The sequence below is a fragment of the Cephus cinctus genome, unplaced genomic scaffold (genome assembly GCF_000341935.2).
Source record: "Cephus cinctus unplaced genomic scaffold, Ccin1 Ccin1_scaffold0661, whole genome shotgun sequence".
Classification (NCBI taxonomy): domain Eukaryota; kingdom Metazoa; phylum Arthropoda; class Insecta; order Hymenoptera; family Cephidae; genus Cephus; species Cephus cinctus.
The window spans coordinates 407893-426626 of record NW_014333290.1 but is presented as its reverse complement, the minus strand read 5'-3'; the positions used below and the strand labels follow the sequence as shown (position 1 = coordinate 426626).

The following is an 18734-nucleotide window of genomic DNA, read 5'->3' as shown; positions in this document are numbered from 1 at the left end:
GGTCTGTCTGGCACAGAATTGTTTCACTTCCTTACGTAACCAGATAGACGATATTTAACATCCCCTAGAATTCGCTAATGTAACTATGCAAAATCCACTGTTACCATTTTACCATTAAACGTAACACTATGCAAGCATTCCTGCCTGGTCTTGGTCGTTTCGCTTTCAAGATATCCGCTGATGTTTCAAGTGCGTTTAAGGATTAAAAAAAAGAGGGATGTTGCGACTCGAGAAAATAGTAGAATATCCCGGCAACCAGCCAGACAGCCAGCCAGCCAACTTAGGATACCAGGCGAATATGTCCGCTAAAGAAATTAAGGAGATAATTCCTCCAGTAAGGGTAATATGGCTAATTTGCCCTTTCGTTCGTAGCTACGTCCGTCCAAGCATCCTAGCCTTATTATCTAAAGTGCTCGGCCGACGCCAGAGCAAAGGATAAAAAGTGGCTGGAGAGAAAAAGGATGTCCAGAAAAAAAAGTATACAGGAAGGATACTACGCGCACATCGCGCACTTCGGATCCTCCCGAACACCCCTTCTGGATTCGAGACACTTTGGACAGGGATGTAGTATCCTTTTTTTTTATCATTTCTTTTATCTCTCTTTCATTCCCTTTATCGCCCCCTCTGTCTCTCCCTCTCTCTCTCCTTCACTTACTCAGGAAACTGACAATTTATATGGGAGTGGTAGACAAAAGGGAAAATTCACCAATGAGCAGGGTCCGAAGGATGAAGTCAGTGGTTCGTGATTCCACTTGTGATGAAAAAGATAAAAAAATTTAATAAAAAAAAAACAATGTTTCATCATCATTCCAGAAATGCATTTTGGTGCAGGGGTGGCTGGTCAGTGACGCCTGGTCATAGTAGCCCTAGGCTTGGTAGAAACTCTGGCCAATGCTACTGTCATAGGTCAGAGGGCAAAAGGGAGAGATACTATGTGGAGGGGGTGGTTTGCTATTTGGCAAGGGGTAGTCGAGTCTTTGTCGCTATTTTGGTGGATGCTCGAATAGATATTCGATCGATGAATCAATCCGTTTCTCGTGACGTTGACGGGGCGGTATGATGGTGCCAGCCAGAGGGTGTCCAGCCTATATCCTGGGGATGAGGTATGAGACCGGGACGCGCCTCGCGGTATGGCTGTTCACCGTCCGGGTGTAGGCATGCAGGTGCGGGTGTATTAAAAAGCGGGGGTCGCTGCGGTCGCGTACCAATCACCCTCCGGGGTGAGGAGGGTGCGGTAGCGCGGAGGGTTGCCAGAGTGGAGAGGGATCATATAGATGGTTTGTTCGGGGGTATGAGAACCCACCACGCAACCCCCCGTGAAATTTTAATCGCGTCGTCATTGGGGTAGTTTGTTGCGATAACCTGACCAGCACCGTGTACCGGTGGATTTTGAAAAAGCAACGTGATAACGGTACCTCGTGAATATTCTACGGGATTTGTCTTTCCTTCATTTTTTTTGCCATTCTGTATTCTCATCCCTACCCCTTGTTTACACTAATTTTATTAATTTTACTTATACGTCGTGTAGAGTTACCAAAATTTCGGAAAACGGGCTCGTGTTTATTTGTTCAATTTTTTTCCGAATTATCGCTATCGAACCTTTAACGAAAGATTCTGTTATTATCTCTTGAGTCAGACGCGTCTTACCTTCTTATCAATAGTGACGTATACTTTACGGATAACGTGATCTGCGCATGCGCAGATATACTCCCGTACTCGTCAAATTACAATGCTTAATCTCACGGACGTCAGGCTGGCGTTAAAATTATTTCGCATTTGGCATAGGACATATTGGAGAATAATGTAGAAAATTGTTTGTGGGCTTTTTATCTCGATTTCCCATTCTCCCCCGCTCTTTTCGGCCCCAACGATTCTTCCTCCGATGGCAGGACGTGTGCGGCCGGGATTTGTATTTCCATCAATCACACGATTTTCCAACGGATATCGAGGTTGCTGTTTTTGCGTGCGGTGTATTTCTCTCAATTGCAACGAAGCGAGACACACGGCGTTATTGAATCTGGCGCATCTAGGCCATACACGTTGCACACCATCGCCCCCCCCCCCCCCCCCCCCCCCCCCCCCCCCCCCCCCCCCCCCCCCCCCCCCCCCCCCCCCCCCCCCCCCCCCCCCCCCCCCCCCCCCCCCCCCCCTACCACCCGCCACCCACTCTATTCATATTTATTTTTTTTCACATATGTATATCTCGTTCCCTGCTTCTTTCGGCCCCTGCGAACTTCTGCAGCCCATGTCTTTTATTCGTAGTAACTTTTTTTTACTTCCATTACGTAGATGTTAATCTTTTTTGCTTCATCTTTACCAAAATCCATCAACGAGTGGGACATTCAAGAAAGACAATGAAAAAAGAAAGGATTCACGGATTGGACCAGGTGAGGCAAATCGATCGATAGAACAAATGATATTTATTCGATGACGTAATTTGAACAGTTGACGAAATTTTGGACACTAAATCCTAATTCACGAGGTCAGAGAATGGAATTAAAGGTCGAGGACGAATCCTTTATGAGTAATCTCACACAAGTATATTTGAACTTCCCGCCAGAAGAGACACGACAGTAGCCGAGTACTCACGAAGTCAAATTTAAGTAAAGCAATGTCGTTAAGTGCATCGATAAGGAATCCTACGAACACAACGAAGTAACATAACAGTCCTATCCCGATTCAATATTAATCGTACAATCACTTGAATATTCTCTAATCAGTATTATTTAATCCAGCGTCATCGAATCGGTCTCTGGTTATCGTTATCGGTTCCGACCCTACGGATGCACTTAATTTCATTATTCTTTATCCTACGCAATATCGAATGATGCTTAGATATATTTACATGCTAGTCGAAGGTAAAACCCTGGTTAGTCCTCGAGTCCTTGAGAATCATTCGGATGATATAATGCCTGAGGCTTTGCATGACTCTAGTCTCAGGCGACTTTGATTTAATAAGACAATCTTCATTGCTTCCCTCCTACTTCCTGTTCAATAAGGTCGCCAGACTTGTCTAGGCTTTGGTGTTCTTTCTCTCCTCGGCCTGAGAGATTCTCGGTCGACTTCTTCGTCCTTTCTTCTGGTCATACTGAGATCCTGACCTGTACTAAGATCCTCGCCCATGTTCTCCTTATCCTGACTCCTCTTGGTGCTAAGGTCAACGCTTTCCTCGATCCTAACCTTTGCTGTAGCTCCGACGTCATTCCTTTCCCTACGGTCCCGATCGTTTCCACTGACAGGCACTTCCGGATCCTGGAGGTTGTCGGCGCTGCTCGGTTGAAGCCGCGCAGATTCGGAATCTCGTGATTCATCTCTGGAGACGATCTCGTCTTCGTCGCTCCTAGCTGATCCTCTACTCGCTGATTCCTGCTCCAGGAGCAGAGACTCCGATTCGCTGACAACACGCTCCCTCTTCCTTATTTCTTGACTTTCAGGATTCTCATCGGTGACTCCAATACGTCTGTCTATAGCATCGTCGACCTCGATGCTACCATCAGGACTCTCTGTATGCCGTAATTGAGATACTTCTGGTTCATCCAGTTCCTCCAGTTCTACTCTCTTCTCTGTATGATCTCCTTCAGGACTCGCGCTGGAACGCCGAAGTTTCCTTAGATCCTCAAGTCGCGCGTCGGGCCTCTGTAGTCTCTGTTGAGCCATGCGTAGAGCCAGTGCGTGCCATTCTGGTTCCAGGATGTACTGCTGCGTATGATAGAGTGGATTGTAGAGCCAGGACGACTGAGGCAATAAGGGTGCAAATATTGAACCAAACAGCGAATTCGTTGCTCCCAGAAGGTGTAGACCTACAATAAAATAATTTTAGAGAATATAATATATTCTTGTTGTTATCTAGATTAAATATGTCTAAACTCATGTTAGGGTTGGAGAGAAACATATTTTTTAATTCTAGAATTACAAAGGAGAATTTTTAGGATTGTGCTAGTTCCGGTAGTGAAACACTTGGTGGTGTACCTTGAAAATGTGGATGCGGCGGATGATGGCCAGAAGGGCTGGACGTGGTGGTCGTTGGTTCTGCGGGTGGTGTGGGCGCAGTGACGGAAGCGGTGGTTAGTAGACCAGTCCCATTTCCTGGAGATGTTGTTGGTGTGACTTCCCTGACGGAGACGCTGATTGGCCCTAGATCGCTCCTCGAGGATTCTATAAGCACGCGATTAAGGTTATGTAATAATATGTTTTTTCAAACGTTAATACAAATATTTTCTTAAATCACAATAATTGTTCTAAATACATTTTTTCACTCAGTAAATTGAGTCATCTAATTTTATATTAGGTCCTATACGTACCGGTAGTAGCTGGTACCGGAAGTCTAGGTGATCTCTGTTCGATGACATGATGAAAAGGGTTAAAAGCGGAGGCACCGCCTGGTGGTGGATGGGTATGCGGATGATGACCAGGTGGTGGTGGAAGACAGTGTGGAGGTAGTGCAGATCCACGAGGTAAGCCACCCCAACCCTGGTTACTACCTTGTTCCAGACTCACATGCTGCAGACCTGCATAACCAAGTGAAACGTATTTCTAGGTTAGTGTGCTTTGACTCTCGATATTAAATCGTTCTAACGTAAAGCTACAACTTTGGAGTTTGATGTATGCTTAAAATGTATAGGACGCTTTTGGATCAGTTAAAAGCGGTATAAGAATTATGCGAAAGCATCAAAGGTGAATTAACACAGCAGAGAGGAAAATTAGTGAAACATTATATAAGCCCTTAGAACACGTTAGACGTAACGATATCCCTTTTTTTGGAAAACGTTGATCAATAGCAGATTATACCGTCATCTGTGCCGGGCAGTTTAAAAATTCCGTAAAAGCTCTGAAGCCAGTATAAGGGTGGGAGAAAGAGAGTAGGGGGTTATGGGGGGGGGGATGGAAAGGTAGGGGAGTCGACTAGTATATGAGGGTGGGAATTGTATGGTGGGGAGTAGAATGTTAAAAGAAGGGGAAATCGTTGGTAGGGACACAAGGAGGGTTACTGGTTCGTGGGCGTGGCTTGTGGAGATTGCGGCCTGCGGGATTGGTTGGCCGCAAACCTTGGCTCGTGGGTGGGGTGAAAAAGCTTCTAGTGGGATTGTAGGGGAAATTTTTAAGCTCTCTTTAAGCCGGCTAGCTGCAGGGAGGCCGCTACTATCTAGCGTCCTATCGTTGGCACGGCGCTGCCGTAGCTATACTGCTTTATGAGAGGATTAAGAAAACGATAAGAGCTTGCGAGTTGAAAAGCTTCGTAGCTCGAGCTTACGAAGCGCAAAAAGTTCACGTTGTAGTACCAACGGAAACTTCGTGCCCTTTGTATATTCCTAGCACTTCTTTTTTCTTTTGTCTCTCCGCCTCTTACTCTCCGTTTGCACGAGGCAAACGTGATGTTCCTAAAGCTCTACGCCATAATGTATGCCGGGGAATGAATCGTCGCCTACGTTTTGTTCTCCATCCTCGTAACGAAAAATCGACGTCACATCTCAAAACGACACTTGAAGGATCCATAAGAATTTCGACCTCGGTCCTCGTAAGGGATTGCTTCACTGCCAAACCGCCAGCCGTAACATATTTTCAATTTAATAAACCCGAGTGCCTGCCCTTCTGCTGGAACTCGCGTGCCGTGGATGGAGGCGATAATTCCGAAAACAAATGAAGACTAATGAGGGGAGGTCTGCCGAGGGTTGCAGGGCCAGAACGTTAAAGAGGGATCCGAACGCCAAGGGAAAGAGAGTCAGCGAGAGGGAACTCCAGCGAGCGAGGGAGCCACCGTTTTCAGAGAGAAAGGGTTCAAGGAGCTGCTACCCTTTAAGGGGTGAGAAATGTTAGGCTTAAACGTTACGACCCTCGGGTTAGTTGCCTTCGGTGCTCCAAAGGGGCTCGCAGTTTAAGGGATGATGTATTATCGAGCAGCACGCACAGAATGCCTAGGTTTCGTATAAGAAGCGACTATGCGGCCAGACACCAAGGTGGTCGAGTTCACATTTGATGTGTCTGGCTATTATTATATTAAGGACGGAGGAGTTCATTGATTTCTTTAATAACTCTCTCTCTCTCTTTATATCGCTTCGCAGTTACATGATTTTACATGCTGTCGCTCCGACTGTCTCAACGAAAACAAAGGAAGTCGTAATTATCCCTAGTCCTCGTGGAACTTCCGGTTACCGTGGAGGGCCACCGTTGAAACTTAAAGAGGCATTAGGCTAAAGCCTCCGAGTAAAACTCCCTCATGAAAGTAAAGAGTAAAGCCTCGGACGACGAGCGAAAGGGGATGCTAGAGTAAGGGACGGATAGCTAACGTTCGGCGCCCTCTTAAACTCTCCGATCCTAAGATACATAATAAATTAATTCGCGTATTTTCCTGTCTCCTTATCTATTCAAATCTATGCAAAACAGGCGTTAAAAGCGCCCTTCTTACTTCCCAGGCGTTAACCCTTATGGAGCCGGTAGCATTCGCGCCCTCTGTTTTACCCGCCCTTACACCCAGCCTCATCCTTCGTTGAACATTCCCAACCCTCTGTGCTTCTCTACTGCGGCCCCTTCCCCGCCCGCGCCCCTCGCTCTCTCCCCTTTCTCCCTCTGTCTCTCTCAACTCTCTTACCGTAGTTGCGGAGGCGGTCGGTCGGGTGTCTTTGCACAGCCACCCTTTGCGACCGTTCTCATTATCGCGTCGCAGCAACCCCTAAAATGCCACCCTGAAAGGTCCCTGCATCGGCAACTGGCGCACCGAAATATTTCACCAGGCCAACCACTCCTGTAATATCCCTTACGGTTTTCACTAACGTTTCAATGACTGTCGGAAGTAGAACATTTTACCGTATTTCATCAAGTATTTTCTTCTCTCTTTGTTTCACATATTCTGTTTTCACTTTACCACCCTACGAACAATAGTTTTGGCCCTGCCACCACGAACACCCTGGGCTCTCTCGTCCCGTTAAAGGAACGTTCGGTCCGTGATGTAAAAGACAAGTGAAACCAGCGGATAGGGGTAGAAGGAGGTGGAAGTGTCATTAGTTACCGTCGCTCTAAGGAAAAGCCCAGAGGCTGGTCACCGGACCTGATTAAAAGAGAGGACGAGACTTGGGGTTCGAGCTACCCTTGCAAGACTCCGGGTGAAATGTGAGGCGAATTTAAAGGATCCACCGTGATTCGACACGGGGATGGACAGGGACAACCCCTTAAAAAGGTTCCCTTTAAGGGCCACTACAGACTCTCGCTCAGCTCGAGAAGGGTTTCCTTCTCGCCAAAGGAACAAGAACTTACCCTTAAAGGTAGCCCACCTTCGTCGGGGACTCTGTGTCGCGTTGCTTGTTCGGTGTTCAAATAAGGGATGTTACGAATAATGATTAAGAATCATGGGGAACTGTTAAAGAAACGAAACCGAGCCATTTCTAAGGGACGATGGTCCAGGGGGAGAGTGGCTTAGGAGGAACAGATGCAGGGGACAGATCTGCTTTAAGAACAGAGGAAAAAATGACAAAGAAAGAGAGAAGGAAGAATAAAGGAGAATTTACTGCAAAGCGATCCGGCCGGAGCGACAGTTTTAAACGCGCGCCTAACAATCTCCCCCAAATGAGGTAAAGGCCACCTTATTGAAACAGGGGTTGCGATTTTTCCGGAGCCCGGAGGCGGTTAATTGACACGGGAGGGCGGAAAAGGCAGAGGCGGTCGCGCTTCTTGTTAACTTAAATCCCGGCTCTCGATTTTTCATCCCCTTAGCGTGCTCCGACCTTCCCGAGACTGCTGGATCGGGGTGTTTTCACTCTCGGACGATCCCGAATATCTCTCTGGGGGATTTTACTGGCTCTGACTTTCATCCCTTATTCGTACTCGGCTTTTCGCAATAGTTCCTTTCGCACTATTGTCACCCACCGTCCACGGGACTGACAGCCTAAGTAATTTTCATTGATCAAAGGTCAGCTAAGTTGACCTCTCGTAATACGTGTGACGCAAGAGGGTAGTTGAGGATGAAGCCACGAAACATTCGCAGAAAGTATTTCAAGACGAGGAAAGTCCTTCGGCGTTATTCCCTTAGGAGGAAACCCGTAAAATTCATCCCTGTCGATCCCGCTGAGGTCGCCCGAACGAAATTTAATAACATCCCCCTAGTTACACCTCAATGGACACCTTAACAACCCCTACACGAGTAGCTGGGCGGTTCTCCCTACGTCTCTCTCCTTATCAACCCCTGACGCGGATATCTAATAAACCACCCCTTGAAACACACCCTTACCAAGGCAGCGATACCTTCTTGCCAAGAGCCCGTACAACCCGACACGGTCCAGCTGGCACCGAATGGGGTTGCGGATCGGTCAGGGGTTGCGCGGCTGACCGTCCGCCGGACTGACCAGAGGCGACACCTGTGCGGCGCACCAAGAACTAACACCACATACCTTCCTGCAGAAAGGGTTACCCTGTAAATTCGCCAACTCTTTTGAACGGCCATTTTTACATGAGACTCGAACCAGCACGGTGTCCGCACGCGCACCGTCCCTTGCTCCCATCCTCCTACGAAATCGAGCTAGATCGGGAATCGACAGAGGGGTTGATTTAGCAAAAATGGCCCCACGGTATAATACTAGCAGCGGCTCTTCATTGCGATCCTAGAGAAGAGCAGGCTATGACGAGGGCTCACTGAATCGGGGGCGACGGGGGTGTACTAGAATGAGTGGCTAGGGGTTGGAAAACGAGAGACCCAGGGGATGGTCGAGCAGAACTGCGCCCGAGCCCTCCGGGGGTAGAGGGTAGCGAAGCTCCGTTAAGCCGCTTATCATGCCGAAACAATACACTGTTGGTGCACCAGTATCACTTCCCTGCTTCATCCCCTTTTGTACCCTGGCCAACCAACCCTAGAGGCTAGTCCCATAAAAATTTCGAGCTTCCAATGAATTCGAATAAAATCATGGCTCTCGTCTCAACGAATTTTCCAGAATGGCTTCACGTGGGCTCGATTGTTGAAAATTTTAAAAAATATATTTACCTCGCTGTAGCTAACAATTCCAACAGTAGGAGGACTACCCCTCTGTCAACCTTATGCTAGAAGCTAAGTGTGGACGGGTCAAAGGTGTGGGATTCGTAAAAGACGAAGTTCGCGAGTTATTACGACGAACGCCCGACTTAATCAGAATCTCCTCACACTTAGAGGCGGGTAGGAAAACTCAATTTTGAGTTGGTACCTGCTGCCGCTCAATTTTGACACCCTTCGCGTTACGTCGCTTCCAGGATCCCTCTTGCGCCTCTAACTGGGGTGTAGATCCTAGGACGGGGTAGGGTTGCAAACTTAGTTATCTATCAACGGAACCCGTACGGAGTAGTCAAGACGAGGTCTGAAGAAGATACCCACTAGGGTGAGTGTATATATATATATATATATATATATATATATATATATATATATATAGTATACACATTATATACAGTCAAGCATACATCTTGTACTTGTGCAAAAGGTATTTCTGCAACGACACCCTATTCGTGTAAGACAAACATAAATAGTGAACTTACCAGAAAACTTGAATCCTAGAGGATCCTGCGGATGCCCAAAAGGATATGATCGTGGTCCAAAGTGAAAAGGATGAAAGGCTTGATGTCCTGAAAAACAGGACCTCACGTGAATGGAAGATCACGAAAGAAAAAAAATATTCTGATTTCTTCCACCAATAGAGATCATTCTCAATGGGAATAGACTCACTTGTCTTTGACCTGGGTTCACGAGGACCATCCACGGTTACCTTAATAGCCTTGGATAGGGTGGCTATTTGGGGTGGTGAAGTCTGCAGCATTATCGTTAACGTGAAACTTTTACCTGTAACAAAGTGAAAATCAATCGACCCGACCCATAAACAACGACCCATAAGTAATCGACTTGGGAAGACCGTACAGTCTATAGTAAATGATATAGATAACAAGTCAAGGGATCGAGAATATCACGTATCCCAATAGGGACGTTAACTCAACCGGGAAGGGAATTAAAAACCATAAAAAGGCGTCTGGTTGGCGAACACGACCGAAGTTAACTTCGGTCTAGCTCGGTTTTCCCGTTCATTATTCAAATCCAATCGTGCCAACCGCGAGCTACTTATTTCGCCAGCGTTGAATTCGCGTTATTTTTCTTTCTCTTTCTCTTCCCTCTCCTACCCTGCCATCCCTTTATTTCCCTAATTGTAAGCATAAACCATCAACCCGAGGGTGAAGCTATTGTAACGTAGTTGTTATTGCGTGTTCCTAAAGACGAGAAAAATGATGCTTCCATCATGCTCGTCTGCTAGGACAAGAATAATCATCAAAAAACGATGTCTCGCTGGAGTTCAATGACACATACAAGTAATGTAGAACGTACATGTATCGTATGTATAGGTTGGTATAATGCGACAGCATCACGTATGCTGGAAGCAAGACATAAATGTGCTGGAAGTAAAATAAGGGGGTGAATAGGTGACGCCACTGTGCCACTAAAACAAAATAAAAAGAGATGAGAGTGATATAGGATCAGTGAGAAAATATAGAGTAGAGAGCAACGCTGCGTAATGGTAAAGATCGATCGATTATTCGCGCATTCAACGATCGACATGATCATTGCGATGATCTACGAAAGACTATCTAATGACTGTACAAATAGCACATGTAGATATATAAGCGTTTCACGGTAGCTTATAATGGGACACGACTACGTAGTAGCGCTTATACGCTGTACGACCTGCGGGGGGTTGTTTTATTTTATAGTAGGTCGCCAAGGGTGGTTAACGGGCCTGGTTTTTACGGTGAACCACGACATTTAACAGGTTTACCGGCGTCGCCAGGCTGCCGCGTCGAGCAAAATATTCGCACGAATTACTCCCTTTGCTGGGTATCTATATACTCCCGTATGTCCGTGTATACGTGCTAGTTTTTAGGGGTAAATAATAAAAGGGGATGCGCGTACGTGCAACGTTACCAGGGATGCGATGGAGACACTTTGCCAATCGAGGATATCGCCGATGTCAACGGGGATAAGCAGGGAATCGTGAAACGACAGTGGCGCCACTGTCTACGGCGGATCCTTACGGAAGAGCAAAGGTGGTTATAACACGTTTCGCAGATATGACGTTACTTTAGGACTATGTGACGACACTCCCGGCTTTAACCTCCTCGCCAAATCCTAACAAGGCCAAAGTTTATTGCAGCGGTGTCAGGAGCGTAGGGGTAGCTAACTGAGGGTGGTTCTGATACCGGCGGTGGTGAAGCCGACGGTGGCAGTGGCGGTGTCATGGCGGTAGTGGTGGCAGCCGCTCAAATCGGAGGGAGATGGCAGGCATTTTGGGGGTGTTTATGAGGCATTATGTGTAACACGCTGGAAGAACGATCCTTCCACGTTATCCACCCCCTTGTAATATCCCTCTAAACTGCCAACCCCTCCCAGCCAAGTAGGTACCCATCCAAAGATACATCTAAACATTTCTATACAGCACTAGCAGCAGTACTTCTCCTACTACCCCTTAGGTCTTTGGAGTCTACATACTTTTTTATAGTCTATGCGTCACTTTCGATACGCGGCAATTCATTTTCTGGAACACCCCAGTTTGTACGGGGATCGTGTGGCGTTAAAACAAAAAATCCGAATAAAAGAGAAAGGTGAAAGAATCATTCCCCACCCTCCCCTGCCCCCGTTTACCAAAGTCGGGGCGAACACGAGGGTGGCGCTGAATTGTTATTTCAGAATGTTTGCAGTGTTTTAAGATTCTGACGTTTTGACTACCCGAATCGGCGTTGAGGGGCAGGTACACCGAATTGCGTGCTGGAATATTTCAAGGAACCCACCCCCTGTGAAAACTCTTCACGCCTGTCTCTGTTCGAGGAATTTTACTTCGCTTCTATCCATTCTACTTTTTTTTCTTTCTTCTACCTATACGGCTTCTTCGGTACGGTCGCTTTTTTCTTATTTCACTTACTCTCTCTCTCTCTCTCTCTCTATCTCTCGCTTTCTCTGTCTTTCTCATCCTCCCTTACAAATTCATCCCATACACCCTACAGTTGTGTACATCTAGTAAACGGTGGCACGCACGATGTGCTGATAATCGAAGCGAAAAGCTTAAGTCGAGGTTCGAAATGTGATCCCGCTTCAATATATCATCCACTTCCATTATACATGACATTACTGGAGTGAATTTATCGAAGCGTTTATAATAGTTCATATGCATTCTATACATATATATGTCCTAACGGTCCGTCAAGGCAGTGGAATTAACATGTATGTAAAAAATAATAGAGCCATGAAACCAAATGAACGTAATGTGCGCGCAGTAAAATCTCGAATAAAAGAAAATATTTATAATCGGCAGAGAAGCACGCGAACCGTACACTCTACCATGGTAGCTACTCATTGCCTCCACTTGACGAAGTCGGCACGAGACTTGGGGGAGATTTTTTAATTTTTAATTGGGAAAAAAAGTCCTAGCGACTCCACCAGGGAGATATCTCCGAATGCTCGTCGTTTCGACGACGATGACGCCGTTTCTTTCGATTCTTGATCTTCTATGGAACTCCTGGCGCATGAGTCAAATGTCACGCTCCGATGCTTTTAAAAGAAAATCTAAAATTCTTTCTGTTTCAAATTTCCCGCGTTCTACAAATGAAAAATATTATTACCAAAACCCTATGGATTTTCTACGACGTTATCGCATCTACATGGCCTCTATACATCTTAAACGCGAATACGTAACGTAGTATGTATGAAAAAGATCACAATACCCGACCCTCTTCAACGTCGACTCTTTTACGATTTATTAAATCATTACTAGCAGAATATTGTCATACCTCGAGTACCATTGACCCTTCACCCTTTCATAAAGTACTAGCAGAAGAACAGTACGAGCTTGTGTGTGTGTGAGTGTGTGTATATATATATACTCCCAATGGTCATGCCAGAAAGAAACTCAAAATACAATATAAACGAGTACATAAAAAACAAGGCTCTAAAAATGATCCATATAAATTTTCCTAAAATACAAAAAAAAATATATATAATCTCAATGATATTTTTAATTTTCAGAAAACTCCAACAAACAGTACATGCAAGGTTGTCTACGTAAAAGCTATAATTTTGCATATGGAAACGACAAACTCCATTCTACGTGGATCTACAGATAATTCCAAAGAGTAGGATTGATCGTAAGAGCAGTGCAAAAGAGCAAATACAAAAGGACAGTACGAAAAAAGTACAGACGGCAACTGGGCAACTACGATCCCGATCCTGGACATCGGTCAGGATCTGCTGTCGATTGCCGCCACGTTTCTCGTGGATTCCGCGACTCTTTTCTATCTCCGAACCGTCATAAAACACAGGTAACTCCGGTATTTATGCGATCCGTTCGTCGTTTTACGCTTTCGGCGGGTATAGGCACATAGATACGTATCATGGAAAGGGGTTGGCATACGTATACGCATATGGGGATGGTATCACGTCTGTGACTCCTAGCGTCGGAGGTTGACGCTAATCCCTGTCGGGGTCGAAAGGGGTGCGACGTGATATACACCCCTGCGCCGGTATGATAATATTCCCGGTTCTCGTTGGCTCGGCTTCTCACCCTGCTTCTCAAACATACACCCGGACAACCCGGTCCCACCGTTGGGGATGTAAAAAGCCAGAATAAGCATTAAGGAGTTTCAACTTTTAGTGAATTTAGCATAGGTACCCCCGTAGGTCACCATAAACCTGTGGATCTACAGGTCGTTCCTGGATACCAAAAAAAGACCTTCGAGCTGTGCACGGAAGCACGGCGAATATATACATATACGGTGGTTCATAAAATCTCTGCGAATGTGTAAATATTTGAATTTAAAAATCGGACTCGCCAGCTACTCAAATAACGCTACTCTGCGTATACCGGCGTTTAAAATAATAAATGCCGAATTTGTTTATAAAACGTAATACGTGTTGGTCCATATATATACACACACGCATGTATATATATACATATATATATATATATATATATATATATATATATATACATATGGAAGAGCTGGATAACGTAGTGTGTGTAGAATGTATATGTAGCTCTCTCTCTCTCTCTCTTTCTCTTTCTCTCTCTCTCTGCCTCTCGAACTGATATCGCCATGTAACGTAACAAACAACATAAATTTCAGATTTATTTTATAAATCTGTTTACCTGCCGTTTGGTCGGCTAAAACCCTACCGCCCACCGTCTCCCTTTTCTCTACGGTTACTATTTTTACGTTTTATTACGTTAAGTCACGTCCATCGAATACCCAAATCCATAACAGTCGATCTGTGTAATGTGTCGTAATATACATGAGTATAGGGATAAAAAGTACTAGATATTTTCTGGCATATTTATATCCGTTATACGTATGCGCTATGTATTATGTATACAGCTAGATACATTAAGACTAAGAAGTGAAGGCATTACATTTAAGACGGTGGACGGCAATTTCCCTGGATACGTAACAATTTCATAACGGCAGATATTGGCCATAGTAGCACTGAGCCAAATCGTTGCGTACGAGTGGTAGTTGGGGGTAGCCCGTAATGCAGTAATGAGGGCTTACTGCCATGGAAACCAAAGCCGCTTACAGCCAACCACTCTGCTCGATTCGGCTATAGCAACTAATATCCGAGAGAGTCGTTCGATGATTTAACTAACAAAAAAAATTTCGAAAATCGTCAACCTGTAAAGTTTCTTTGTATATCGATATTTTTGTCGAGAGTCTTTTTGTCTTCCTGGTCCTTTTCTTTGTTCGATAAGTCGTGAAAAAGTCGACAGGAAGTAAAACTTGCCATTAAAGATCAGACACGTTAAGGGGCTTTCGAAAAGAATGGACGTTCAGAGCGGAGTAGAAATGAAGTTGGAGCACCTATAGGTGGAGATTATTCTCTTCTGTTTTATGAAGGAAGGGAAATCGTGACTTTTCCTACCCGATCAAATTGCAATTTCCGCATCCAATTTACCATAAACAAGTCAAACCTCCCTTCTCGTTAACCAAATAATCGGTAACTGTGAATTCCATGAGGTTTTACTTAGGTTATGTCTGTCTGTGGGACTTTTGGTGGATTTTTTCATCGCTCTGTCAAACTGTCGTTGCTGCTGTTCATACTGTGAAAATTAAAGACATCCAAAGAATATCGTATTACACGAGCTACGTACATCTTCCACCGGGTAATTTTCGCACTAGGTCTCAATCTAAAGATGTATGAGGGACGCCGAAAAGGAAGAGGATCTACGGTGTCTTCTTCAAAGAAAAACTTTGCTCTTTCCCCAGCACTCCTTACCCCAACGCCACATCAACTATCCGTAATGGCTGCGATTATTAGAATGCATTATTCAAGGGGTTCTTTCGGACCCCAATTTTTTGTTCTTTCTTACCCGGGTATATGCATACCCCGCACCAAGTTGGCGGATGGTCCTGGGCTAAAAGGAAGAGTGTCGAAGGGGTGGGTCGTACTAGGCTGGTACTGCGTTGGCAGCAAAGAAGTACTGAATTATTAAGGAAGACTTGGAATTAAAAATCCTGTGTCCGCCGACAGTCAGATGGATGGTGGATCGAGCCATGGTATTTGGCGAGTGAATTAAAAATGAGGACGAATAAGGACCCACCCCCCTATATATACACCCTCTCGACTCATCCTCTTTTCTCTGTTTAGAATGAGAGTGACTCGGGGTACGGCGTTGAAGAAACGAGGCCATCAGGAGGGGGTTACCTTTAATGTACCGACTGCTGAATCATTTACGCCAGAGTCTCGATAACGTCAACGCCCGTTCTCGATTTAAGAAGACGGCATGCTTTTCTCGGGGACGTTGAGAAAAGTGTGAGAGAAGGATGGAAGAGGGAAAGAAAATAATATGAAACATTTTTAAGGGACGAAAGGGTGTAAACTCAATCCAGTTCAAAGGAAATTGTAATTTTTGGAATTTCTTATTACGAGAGAAATATTGTTAATTTAAAAAAAAAATGTAAATAAAAGCGAACCATTTCTGTAGGGTACTCCAACCGAAGACTCACCCCTGCCGCTCCTGCCGACGAACCTGAGGTCATTAAACTTGGCCACCTGATTCTTCATCAGGGCTGTTGAATTCCTCAGCTCCGCACAGCAATTCTCATCGTTACCAGCACGTACTGTTACCAGGGTGCCGTCGCCCACGTCTCCTAGAGCTACCACCTTGAATGCTACTGGTAGAGTCTTGTTTGATCTCCAGTGCGACGGTAGCACAGTGCAGACCACGTGTGGACAACCTTTTATAAAATGAAAATCCGTCGGCTGAATATTGCAATTTTTTAATTTTTGTACAGTGAATCTGTCGAAATTTCTTAAATATATCTTACCCGTTCGCACGAGTTCTCCAGGATGTTCCGCGAGCAAACCGTCCAGGGTACGTTCGGCGAGGAGGTCTGCAGTTAGGGCATAATCGGGAAGATGATTAGAACCTGTGGTACTCTGAGGTGGAACCTCATTAGCTAAGTGCATTCTTCTTCGAGAGGATGCCCTTGTTCTCCGCACCCTGGTACCCCCTAGCTGGTTCACTTGGTTCGATGGATTCACCTGGTTCGATCGGGATAGTCTTGTGTCAGGATAGTCTAAGCCGAGAGGCCGATCCTCGGGGCATACATCTCGCGAAGGATTCGTCATGGGAACGAGGTCTTTAATTTTTCATGTGACCAAAAATCATTTTCTTCTTGTGTTATTCACTTGTTAAAAAAGAAAATAGTCTCTCGTAATGATTAATAACAATTTGTCTATCAACGAATTTTAAATCAGTCGATTTCTTTGTATATATATTATTACACTCTGATATCATACAATCAGTTAATCAGAATGATCTTGATCGAATGACAAAGTTCAATTGATCAATCATTTCCGTGTTATTGAAGTCTTTTTTTTGAGGGGGGGGAATCAAAATCGTAACACTCGTTAATTCCTGATTTGCTCAGATACATCAGTCAATAAAACACCAATAGCATATCAATCGTATCCTCCGGGAATTAGATTCGTTTCCTCGGGAACACCAGAAACAGGGTCCTTTGATCCTTATTTCATTATCCCACGACAGAGCGAAGCATCCGTTTGCAAATTCTTCGACTCGACTGCCAAGTCGCGGAGAAAATTCGTTTTATTGGAATCGGCTGGTTCTATCTAAGCCACCCTCTTATTTCATTCATCCCTCTTACCCTTCCTATTCTATAATTCTATGTCTCCCTTTCACACACTGTCAGTACGCAGTACATACCATGTTCCTCAGCATATAGATACCAAGCTCTTGAAACATCGTCACCATAGACACTCTTCACGACCCCCGGGGGTAAAATTTGGCACGATAAATTTACAAAATCAAATTCACAATATAATCGGTACAATAGATTTATTAATTGTCATTAAAATATAATCCCGTCAAATCACAAGACACATTTTTTTTTCAATTTCTTCACTGGACACCGTCGACTTGCACATTTCACCCAGTCTTCATTTTCGTAATGGAAAAAAAAGAAGCTAAGTGAGCAAAATTTCTCCCGCGAAAATTTATACTCTCAAACACACGTTAATTTCTCGCGACTGGATCCTCATGCAAGGAATCCTTAAGTCCAGGAATTCGTCCTTGCCAAGTGCAGTGGATGATCGCCCCAAGGAAAGTTGGCTCGTGCGACCTCAGCCTCGGTCTCGTTTCGGTTGAGCGGTGGAAGGTGGCGGCTTCTGCGGTGGAGCCGCGCGGTGTGGTTGCGGTGTATTTTTGAGGCCGCCGCCCCCAGCCCCAAACCCCAGCCCCCAGTCCCCGCCGACGCGCCGTACGGTACTGGTGGGGGTGGTTTTTCACACGGAGGGGAAAAATCCTGCTCTCGGAACAGACTCGGTTCCTCCAGTCTTCTCTGACGCTCTTTCTCCGCTCCTCTCTCTTTATCCTTCTTCCACTCCTCTTTTTCTCCGTACTAATCTTCTTTCGCCTATATCCTCCACCATAGACTTTCCAAGCGTTCTCCAGCTCCCCAGCTTATTTCCGTAACGTCGATAACAACGATATCTCTGTATCGCGTAAACTTTCATTCGTTCCATAAAATTACTATGAACTATATGAAAAATTATTGAGCTCTGCTTTGAACTGAAAAACCTTTTGACTGATAGGTAAAAACGAATTTTACCTGTGTTCGCATAAAATACAGAGGGGTCGGTGGACGAGGGAAGGTAGTTAATGCAAAGTGTATGACACAGTGTACCTATGGCAGAGTAAGCGTGCGCGCCAGCGCACGCACGCACCTCCTCGATACCGATAGGGAATGCTTTTAAAATCCGGTACTCGTCAACGCTTTCATTAATGCCTTCACGTCGAGCCGCACTGGACATAAAAATCATTTATTTAAATTCACGTCAATTTGCTCGGGCTGTATTCATTACCGTAGAGTATAGCATTCGAAATGATGGCTACCACTTGCGTAGCAAAAACACTATTGTTATTGGTGAGGGATCCATTATTTTTTTAATCTCCTTTTATAATGTCCATAATTACCGAACGATTCGAGACTTATTACCCACGCACTAAACACACTGGTACTTCATTAGAGTCACACACACGGGATCAATCTCACCCTGGTTTCTGACATCGCGGCCCTTTAAACCACCAGCTACCACAAATACCATCAGTGATTCTACCGGTAAACCTCCAGATTCGTGACTTATTGGTTATTGAATGATCAGGATCCTGGTAGACAACCGTATAGCGTAGAACACGAGACGTCACTGGGAAGAATGGAAAACAAAGACTGCA

General features: G+C 45.2%; 1 protein-coding gene across 6 annotated transcripts; it reads right to left on the bottom strand.

The window, feature by feature from the left end:
- Positions 1-2403: 2403 nt before the first annotated feature.
- LOC107269426 lies at positions 2404-17677 on the bottom strand. Of its 6 annotated transcripts, none has more exons than XM_025086721.1 (8): positions 17208-17677; positions 16306-16668; positions 15952-16215; positions 9677-9790; positions 9490-9576; positions 4302-4508; positions 3970-4155; positions 2404-3800 (listed from the first exon to the last, which is right to left on the bottom strand). In XM_025086721.1, the coding sequence occupies exons 2-8, from the start codon at positions 16607-16609 to the stop codon at positions 2992-2994; spliced, it is 1971 nt and encodes a 656-aa protein (XP_024942489.1). In that variant the 5' UTR covers positions 16610-16668; positions 17208-17677; the 3' UTR covers positions 2404-2991. The 6 variants fall into 6 exon arrangements, with proteins under 6 accessions (XP_024942489.1, XP_024942490.1, XP_024942492.1 ...); XM_025086722.1 differs by having other exon boundaries at positions 16306-16620; XM_025086724.1 differs by having other exon boundaries at positions 16306-16522.
- Between the last annotated feature and the right edge of the window lie 1057 nt (positions 17678-18734).